Here is a 10,701-nt window from a genome sequence, read left to right as displayed (position 1 = left end):
CACACATCTTTCAAACCATACGTCTTTCTGTTCTTCTCAAAATATCCTTTTCAACTGATCTTACCACCCATGTTTCCGATCCGTATGTCATGACAGGTTTCACGCATGTCCTGTAGATTCTTCTTTTGAGATTCCAAGTGTACCGTTCCCACACAAAATAGAAGACAGTGTTAAATGCCTTCCAACCCAGACCTACTCTTCTTGTCACAGCCAGTTCACTCCCCCCATCACCATTTATACTGTCAACCAAGAAGCAAAAATTATCCACTTTCGCTAACTCACTCAGGAAGCCATCTTCTGCTGGGTCCTGTTCTTCATTTCCTCCACTGCTGCAAACTCTGCATCCAGTCAGTCACTCTCTTGACATTAGCACAACGTACATGAATCCATTTCTGACAAGTCTTGCACAGAAGACAGTTGACCTTAGCACTTTTACCGCACACACCACATGGATCAACTTTCACCTCTACTGCCACCCCTTTTCCAGCTCAACGCTCCAGAATCTTTGTTTTGCCAAGATTCACCTTCAATCCTTTCCCTTCAAAAGCTGACTTCCAACGGTTAAATTGTGCTTCCAACTCTTCCATTGTCTCAGACATCAGAACGAGATCATCCGCATACAGCAGCTCATACAAGGCGCCTATCACTATTTGAGGGCAATTATTTGAAATTTTAGCTTTGGCCCTCATTGACCCCTGACTGGACCCCCTGTTAGGCCATAATGGGAGTAGCCACTTCGGGGGCACGAAACAGTAGTTCTTTTATATATCTTTTGTTACTTTGTCTAGCTCCACTCTTACTGGGCTTCTTGCTTCAGAGTTGGTTTTGCAAAGAACGGAGTCACTGAAAACTGCACAAAACATAAACGCTTTTGATTTGTACTCAATAACAGAACAAGTGGGTGTACGCGTTTTCCTGAAATAGCTTCAGGTTCATTATGCAAAAGGACCAACTGTACAATGTGTTTTTTTAAGGGCAATTCATAGTACACAGCTTTAGGAGGCTTCTACAAAGTAGCAAGAATGAACCATCCAAAAGCTGCCATGGCTCTTTCCCTTACTAATGCGTATAGGGGTTCTAGGGAACTAGGGAGACGTTTTTTCAATAGGGGTGGGGAACAGGAAGCAAGGCTAATCTGTGAGCGGAACGAGGGAACATTAAATTTGAGGAAGGTTTAGCTGAGGAGAAGGGCAGTCAGAGGAAGGTTTAGCTTTTGCTGAACCATGAAAGTCATCACATCACATTTTAAGAATGTTTCAAAACTCATTTGAGCGACACCATTTACCATGATCTACACTATTTACCATGTAACATTCGGGAAATTAGGTTCACGGAATACATATCAAAGGCTCGAGTCTCTGCCGTGAAACAAGGTTTGGTCAAATCAAGAAGAAGGGCCAGGACACTTCTCGATAGGCATAGCTTCTCAGTATCCAAAAATCACCTTTTGATTCTAGGCAACACCAAATATAAAATGCATATACTGATTTTTCTAAACGAATTATTCAAGTATGCAAATATTCAAGTCCACAATTATATTCCAATTAAAGTTTTCCAAGAAGAAAAAGAGGAATGTCGCAAATAATGATTTACGATATACGTTTGCTATGTGGTACGTTCCTGTACTCAAAAATCAGAGTGATTGTTTTTGCACTAGGATACCAGCCAAACCAAAATACAGTAATCCGACTAACAAATCGGAAAATTTTTGACTTGGGCTCTTAAAACGCTATTCATAATTTATGTAGTGTTGAATTGAAATAGATTTTGAGCACCTGTAATGACTTGGCATTAGCAACAAAAAACTTTTATTCTTAATTAATGGGCCGTTACCATGGTGTACATCGATGATTTGTTTACTGGCAATATAAGTAGTCTCTAACATATGACAGTCCACAGACGACTAAACCGAGAGAAGACAAACTTTTTCGGTGAGTTTTTGTGCCATACTTTTCCGCCAATTTTATAGGTGACTGTTATTTTAAGTCCTTTAGATGATTGTCAGCTTCATTTATGAGTCATATACGGTATCCAAGGTAGACATAGCTGAAAACTTGGCAAACTTTCTATGTCTGTGTCATATTACTATAGCTTTAGTTTCAAATTAAACTTAGAATTGGAAAGGACACCACTGAAACGATAAGCGAGAAAGAGGTGAAATTTAGGAGACTCAAACTGAGTTTGCCAGGAATACTGCTAAGTGCAGAGGACAGAGTAACTGTCGTGTAATCAAGTATCCAGAATAGAAAAATGAAAAATGTTGTGCTCAATAGCTTTCTCTATGAAGTTTACGTTAAAAACTTTGGATTCAAAAAGTCGCGGTCGATAACTTTCCGTTATTTCTAGTGTAAAGAATATCCCAGACTTTGCAGAGCCTCGATAACTCCAAAAGTTCGCGATTGTCTGGTAAATAACTTGAGAGCTTGAATTTACTTTCAAACCATTCATAAAGCGATACATCACGAGTTGACAGAACCGAAAAGGAAAGTTATCTTCTTTGCTACTGCCATTATTCATCACGAATATATTCATCACGACAATACACACTTGACGAATGTACTTATAACTTTTTACGTGAAAGTCACCCAAGTTTTATTTGCTTGATATACCCAGATGAGTAAAGAGCAGAAGTAAAAATTCACTAATTTCCAGCTTTAAAAATCGCTATAATTTTTTTTTAAAAAAAGTATCTACATTTTTAGGGCATACACACACGCACCTCCTCTTAATTAATAACAGTGGGATGAATAAAAATAATGATGATTCTGAACGGCACATTTTTTTGCAAATTCTTCAATGTACGATGCAATAACATGAACTATTGAAGGGTGATTTTAATGGTAGTTCATAATGGTGATAAGAGCTGTGACAGGGGCCACAAAATGTATTAGAGCTTTGGCAGGAACTGCAATCACATGAAAGTAGTTATAAATACCAACGCAGACTCGGTGTGTAGTTAGGCCGATATAAAAGCCTGCTGATAAAGATCGCGATGGGAGTTGCGAGATGTTACAAAGCTGATGAATAATGAAAACTTAAAAATGAAAAAGACAGAGTTTCTCTAAGTGTAAAACTAAGGGCAAGAGGAGTTGGCTCCCCAATTTCCGAAATTTTCTTAAAAGAATATTAAAAACCACCTAGCTCTTGGTTTTTCATGCTAGGCCTGCCAAAATTTTTTAGCCCCCTTAATACGTAATCTGCCCCACATCTTGTGGGATGGCATTGGGAGTTTAAATGGTAAATTTAGCTGCTCGTCGTCAGAAATTAATTCTAGTCTTTTTTTAAAAACCCATTTTATAGAGCTACACATTTATTTATAAGAATGCATAATTTTTTCCTGAGCCTTGATATTCTTAATTTTTTATTTTGAGCCTCAGATTATTCTTAAATTAATTTCAAGTGACATAAGGTATCATCGAGTTGCATTATATAGTTTTAATGACTCCATGGCCAGATACATCTTTTTCAAGACACAGCGTGAAACTCTCATTTGTTTTGCTTTCCAAAAAACTCAAGTAGACAACGTTTATGTTCTTGGTGAAGCTCGAGCCTTGCATTACTTTTAAATTATTCTTAAATTTCACTAGATTTGAGCCACAATATACTATAGACTAAAAGGGTGTGTTTCTGCATGAAGGAGGTTTTGCTATGCTTACGGTGACAGAATCTCTCTGGGATCGAGGCGTTTCCTTGGCAACTGTTGTATGCAGATGGCCTTCCTCTGGTCCTAACGGTGTGCAATCCATAGCAATTACGTTATATTAATCAAAAATTTTAAAAGTTTTGATAATGACGACTAATATAAGAAGGCCCAATTCTTGCCATTATTACCGCAGAGGTAGAAGTGCAGGTCCAACTCTTGCTTGGGGAGAACAACCTTTTGAGGTATGTTGAATAATAATGTGCAAACAACCAACCCACTTCACACCTTGGTGTAAGATATCGCAAATTATTTTGCCATGGTAGTCTCTTTAGGCAAAATTCATTAAAAATTATATTGTTTTGTATTGTTTTAATCCAAAAGTTTTTTCAAATAGGCTTCAGAAAGTGAAGGTTGTTGGCAAGGTCAGGTGAAAATTGACAGCAGACGTTTAGAACAAGAAGAGATAGATCTCAAAATGGAAAGGCCAATTCAGCACGGACAAGAAAGATTTGCAGGTTTCTATTAATTTGTTTAATCTTATATTCGATAATTAAGATATGCTCAATTGCGTGAAGCTATCAAAAGGTTGTCAGAGGAGGAGCTGGCGGGCTGATGCAAAGCTGTGCTCCATTTTTTATACAGAGTACTGAGTGGGGAGCAACTGACTGGAAACCCATAGCAGTGGCGGCTGGCACGAAAAAAGATGGTACTAGTAAACCAAAGAAAAATTAAGAGCAAACCAGCTAGAGGAAGGGTGTTGCAGGGGCGTGGTCCCTGGAAAATATTTGTTTTATAGCTAATATGGCCCTCAGTTTGTTTGATGTCATATTATATTGTCAGCTGCAGGGGTTAAATGGCCTTGCAGCGTTTTATCACTAGAAAGAGGAATCTAGAACTGTGAACGATTTTTTCATTGTTTGGTTGTCGAAAGACAAACGGTTTTACGCCACGTTGAGTCACAAATGGCAATGGGACAGACTTCTTCAGTACTGGATGAATGAGGTATAGTACTGTGGTGTACATAATAAAGAGGGCTTATTCCAATCTTTCAATGAGAATTAAGATAAGGAGGGTCAGAATTAAAGGGCATCTGTTGCATTAGCAGTTGGCTAATAAAACAAAAGCGTTTGGAGTGGAATTCCATTGTTTAGTGACTTTTCATTTCTTCTCTCGATTCCATGCTTTGTACTAAAAATAAGAGATAATTGCGTTGCATTAACCAATTATGTTCACGGCACATGCCCTTTAAGATATGGTGTATTCTGCTGCTCTTCCCTTTATTGCCATTAATTCAATTATCATAGAAAAAAGCAAAATCATTACACTACAAAAATATTTAAAGCTTTCAAATTAAAATGGTACTAGACTGGTACCACTAGTACTGCTGCAAGCCGCCGCTGCCCCATAGTAAACATTGGATTTGTTAAGGGATATGAACACAAAATGTAGCCTATGATGTCACTCAGTACACCTTTCGGCTGTTTAAGAAGGGGTTTTGGAATAGGTGTGTTTCTTCCATCATAAAATATGGAAGGATGACTTAATGTTTGCCCTTGAAGCAAGGTAAAATGAGAGCTACAAATGCCCCCTGGCTGACCTTCCCATGAAATTAAAATTTGGAATTTGTTCCAAGAACATAAATTATTGTTCTAGCTCTTATCTAACAGAATTCCTCTATTGGTTTTGTAAAAATGCAGCTATGTATGAAGTCTACACATGCAAGTTAGAGGAGGGAAGGAAGGGAGGATAATAGTTTTTGACATAGGCAACATGATCTCTAAAGATGGTTCGTAGAGAATGTGGCAAAATAACGGACCCGAGTGAGGCTTGAACTCATGACCCCTGACTTTGTATATTAAGTGCTCGACCACTGAGTTATCGGGTCATGCTTTGAAGCCATCACTCAAGGCCAAGCCATTTGCCCGCATAGCCCCTCTCTTTTGCCGATTGCACTTAATAGTTTTTTTTAATTTCAAAATATCCTTAAAATGCATTTATCATATTCAGCTTCATTGTCAATGAGTTTCTTGTATTTTAGAAATCTCCCCAAGAGATGGCTTGGATCTCACTGCTACTTCTCAACAATGCAAAGGCATGAAGAGCCATGGCTATGCTTTGAAGGATCCTGATTATTTTTACCAAACATCAAATAAAAGGGATTTTACAGGATATCCTGGTTTACCTGCACCCAATGCTAGGTTTGACTTGTTCCTTTTTTAATTTTACTTACTTTGACACAACCCAGATTTATACAAAAATCCATTATTTTCTCTTAAGCTCGCCTGGATTAATAAAAGGCTTTTTCATTCATTATTTGTTCCGCATCCATTTTTCAACTTTGCAATGGAGGGTGTCAAAATTATTTTCATATTTTGACTATCAAACCAAATTCAAATTTCAGTACATCCCCAGGTACCTTTACTATGGGAGAGCCACTCATTCCTGAAGGGTTTTGCACGCACATGCTTATGTGTGAATACATCTTTAATATCATAGTGAATGTGCACATGCTAGTAGCTCATGCATCAGTTAAAAAATCTCAGATATATTTTGGTTGCTATTGCTATTGCTTGGTCAGTTCACTTGTTATAACTTTTTTAATCCATTTGTATAATTTTATGTGCTTGCTTTTAGGCCAAAATCATCAAAGTTCTACCCATCAGAAGGAAAATTTCTCAAATCATCATATCAAGATGAATATTGTGGAAAGGAAGCTATAATTGATTCTGCTTCAAGATCTGTAACAGATAGTGCCCATAGACGCAATAAACCACATCCATTAGAGGTGTGTTATTACATACTTTTAGTTATTCAACCCTTACTAATACGTTTAGAAATCAGTAACGTAAAGGTCTCATCTCATCCTATAATCTTTTATTCTTTTTTCACAGTTAATTTTTGACAATGTAGCAATTTATGGTCATGCTTATCCATAGAACACATACATTATTTCACCCTACTCACTCACTACTCTATTGAAGGTCAATTTTTTCTTGTTTTCTGTATTGTGGTTGTTCTCTGTGTTTCGAAATCCCTCCAGACCCCAAATTCTGAAATTTGAGTGCCTGAGTGATTCCACGTTTTACCTATTGGCTGGAACAGGCAAACTTTTGCTTAATTCTTTCAAAACTAATTATGCAACCCCTGAAGCAAACAAAATTTGTCATCAGAAACATATGATGGCACGATAATCATCTCCTCTTGATCACTTCAAGCATAAATCTCAGAGTGGCAACTTAGAGTCGTCCTTGGAACCATCAATGCATGTAAAGCTTTGTTTATACATCCTTGTGAATTAAGCACCCAGAGGGGTCACTTGAACTTTTTATCTACTGGGGGTCCAGTCGATAATTATGGGTAAGAACTTTTCTTTGTGATCTGATACTTTTGGGTACCTGATTTAACAATATACCTTTCTATGCCTATGGGTCTAATTAACATATATAATAACGTCAAAAAAGGAACAGAAGAACAGATGGATTTAAACTACTGATTATTGTAGTAATGGTCAAAATTATTGGTCTCTTATGTGCTCAACAACAAGATTTTGCATTTTGATATTTTTTGGCGACTCCCCTAGGGCTAAGCATACCACATATTTTGACTATGCTTAACATATATTTCAAATCCCGATGTTCTTTTAATGTTAATATCACCATCAATTATGGTAATCCTCTCAAGACTTGCCATTTGTGCTAACCTGTGCTTCTCTGAAGGTTTACACTAATGAAAGACAAAGCTCGTCTTTGAGGTTATCTATGTATCTCGCCTTTGGTCTTCCATTTTACCACTTTTTGTAGACCATCCAGATGATGAATTCCCTAATTAAGGTGTTGCTTCTGAAGATGTGCCCCAGGTAGGAGAGTCTCAGATACTGTCCAGAAGACGTTTGGGACACTGTGCACCTTTTAGCACCTCCTCATTTGTAACTGTGTCAATCCAACTAATGTATGTATATTTATATTAAGAGGGTACCCAGTATGGAACCCTGATTCCCAAACTCTTGAAAATCTGCAATGTATTTCGTTTCTCATTAAGGCTTTCATGATTTGGAAGTTTCCTGGACGACTGCCGCCTTTAGAAAATGTTCATGACTTGAATAAAGAGTTGATGGAACAAGTCTCAAGAGAATCTTTGAAATCAACATATCAAGTTGATTACATTGGGTTAACTCAGGGTAAGGCATTTTACAATTTTTTTAAGTATTTTAAAAAATGTAAAATCTCAACAAATAGAAGAGGCTTTTATCTTGCAAATGATGTGAGGTTTATTAGGCAATATTGCAGCTGTTTTGCTTTTTTCAAATATTTAATCAGTTGGTGATTTTTGTGTTTCTAATTTTGCAAGTTCATTCACAATCATTCTCAAAATATCAAATTATATTTTTACTTTTGTTTCTTCTATAGATAGCTAGTATTGGTAATTTTGTGTATATTGAAAAGTATATTAATATCAGAAGTTGATAACCCTTTCAGTCAAGTTTTCATTTAAATTGGCTCTTTAGTTGGTTTAATAAACAATTTCATCATTTTATCAGTAATTGTAAGAAACTTTTTTCCTATCCTTTCTCTTTTGAAAACACCATCAGTCCTTGTAACTTGCTATTATTGTGGTATTTTCTATGATATAGGGACACAGCAAATGCAAGAATCCCTGAAAAACTTTTACCCAACAATGAAGTCAGACAAGCCACCTTACACATTGGATTCAACAAAGAGGTTTGATTACCAGCAACCCCAGCGACATGGCAGCTTGAAAAACAATACTTCAAGGTATGGTTGTAATGCTAGGAGACAGGTGCCAGCAAGAGGAGCTGGTAAGTTTCTGATCATTTAGTCTTATCTGGAACACTGTACCTAAACATAAAACATAACAGTTACCTTTGTTTAAGAAGCTGACTTTTGTTTAAGAAGTCCCTTTTAACAGTCCATCGTTTAATTAACTTTAATTTTTCTTTCATAGTCCCTAATATTTCATCACGAGCTCCTGCAATGCAGAGATATGAGAAAACTATGTATTCTGATGAATACATAGACAAGTCAGAAAGTGTAAGTCATATTACAGATAGTTTTGTCATTCATTTACAGATAGTTATGTCAATATTTCACGTTATCTATGGCAGGGAATGGCAACCAGAAGTCCGCGAACAGAAGGCTTTTAGTTTGCCTAGATCGAAACAAACTGGTACGCAGATACAAACTACCAAGCTAGCTTTCATTTTTCAACAACCCTTCCCGTCGTACAGGCCCTCGGGATACCCAAAATAATTAAGTTGGCACCCAAAGCTTAATCCATTCTTAACCTAAGAATGACAATATCCACCAAGCACTTCGGTTACCTACTGAAAATTTTTACTCTTTTGTAATGATAACCAGTTTAATTTATTTGGTAGTTACTTATTTAATTTCTTGGTTTAATTGCTTTGTTAATTCAACTATTTTACATCACCAGGCAAAAATATCTGAACATGTTCGACCCATAGTTGCAAAGCGACTAAACAAATTTCTTGACAGCCAAAAGTTTGAAGGTAGGCTATTTTTCTTCATTTTTCTACTTCTTTGCACCCATGTACCTTTGTAGGTTTTGTTAAGGAGTCTATTCAAGTAGACTAATTGCTAACAACTAAAACGAGTTTTTACCGCAATATCAGATAAGGTTTAGTATGCACCTATGGAATATTGTTATCAACCACTAATTGAGAAATATACATCGACTTTCGGTTATCGCGCCTTTTCATAGCTGTGCAAATATTTTTTACTGCTGATAACTTAGCAGCAGAAGACGAAATTTTTGTATGTACATCGACCAACAGCAGGGGTGTAACTGTGCTGCTCTGCGTCTTTTTGAAGCATATGCATTCACAACAATGTTAGATAACTCCACATTGTTATAGAGCATAGCTTTTTATTGGCATAAACAAACTGTCTTTGATGAAAGCTGTTTCAGTTATCTGTGTCGTCAACAACTATTACAGAGAATTTGCGAACAACTGTGGTTGACTCATCTTATTGGTGTTTGCGGATTAATGTTTAATAATGTTTTGTATTAATGTTGTCATGGAAACTACCCATCTTCCTGTTTCTAAAGTAACTCCTGCTATAAAAAAAGAGCATGGACTTGATAGAAAATTGAGGTACAGATTTTTCAAGATTAATTCAAAATCAATGCAATTTTCATATAAGCAAGCTTACAAAATGATAAAACCTTGACTTTAATTCAATTGAATTTTTAGTAACAGTGATATTTATCGAAATTATTTTAGAAATGAAACGTAATTATCAATTCATTGTATCTTGAGATAGAAAGTATCTATTCAATTATCGTACTGTAGGAATAACCTGCAAATATTGTAACTGCTTGGAAATAATTTGCGATGCAATTTTTTACTAAAATTTGTTGTTTTTAGATAAAGAGAATCGATTGAGAACACCAACTTCTGGTAGATTTTCACAATCCCAGTAGAAGTGCAAAGCAATCATTGCAACGATGTAGCCTAAATCCGATTAAAACAGAAATGCTTCATCCAAACCAATTTGAATGAAGAATAACAGCTGCTAAGAATCTCTAGCCATGATTAACGAATGATAATTATATTTTTAAAGCCTGTGTTTATAAAACTTGAATTGTCTTAATCGTTTAACGAAAGCGGTTAATTAACTATGGGATTTTGAAATCTTCTATTCATTGCACAGCTGACTCTAAATTAAACAGTATCTGAAATAATTTTGCACTATTTATTTAAGAAATTTTCAATGTAAATATTACGTAAGATTTTTATTATAATAACTGAATTTCTTTTTAAGAAAATTCGGAGCCTGTTTGTTCGTTTCTTAAACTGTACCGAGTGGTAGATCTTTGATAAAATATAATAAATTGAATCAATTAGACTAACAAGAAAGAAAAACGAAAACCCACGCGCTATTACTGCGATTCCTTTTTGGAATCGCCTCTTGAATATTGCTTAATATTCTCATTAAAATGTCTGTCTAAAATAGTTATATTGTAACCAGCTCCTAAAGAGGCCTCTAAAGATGCCTGCAAAATAGGCTCCTTTTGCA

At 36.1% G+C, this 10,701-nt stretch overlaps 1 protein-coding gene across 2 annotated transcripts; it reads left to right on the top strand.

Annotated features, from left to right (window-relative positions):
• Nucleotides 1-1,683: 1,683 nt before the first annotated feature.
• On the top strand, nt 1,684-10,421 carry LOC135685952 (uncharacterized). Of its 2 annotated transcripts, none has more exons than XM_065202070.2 (9): nt 1,684-1,931; nt 4,038-4,158; nt 5,682-5,841; nt 6,278-6,428; nt 7,682-7,820; nt 8,274-8,459; nt 8,606-8,691; nt 9,095-9,170; nt 10,050-10,417. In XM_065202070.2, the coding sequence occupies exons 2-9, from the start codon at nt 4,119-4,121 to the stop codon at nt 10,103-10,105; spliced, it is 894 nt and encodes a 297-aa protein (XP_065058142.1). In that variant the 5' UTR covers nt 1,684-1,931; nt 4,038-4,118; the 3' UTR covers nt 10,106-10,417. The 2 variants fall into 2 exon arrangements, with proteins under 2 accessions (XP_065058142.1, XP_065058141.2); XM_065202069.2 differs by lacking the exon at nt 1,684-1,931 and adding an exon at nt 3,412-3,885 and having other exon boundaries at nt 10,050-10,421.
• Nucleotides 10,422-10,701: the final 280 nt, after the last annotated feature.

The sequence above is a fragment of the Rhopilema esculentum genome, chromosome 6, assembly GCF_057945365.1.
Source record: "Rhopilema esculentum isolate cy_ngs chromosome 6, ASM5794536v1, whole genome shotgun sequence".
In the NCBI taxonomy this organism is placed as follows: domain Eukaryota; kingdom Metazoa; phylum Cnidaria; class Scyphozoa; order Rhizostomeae; family Rhizostomatidae; genus Rhopilema; species Rhopilema esculentum.
This window is presented reverse-complemented; position numbering and strand designations above follow the sequence as displayed.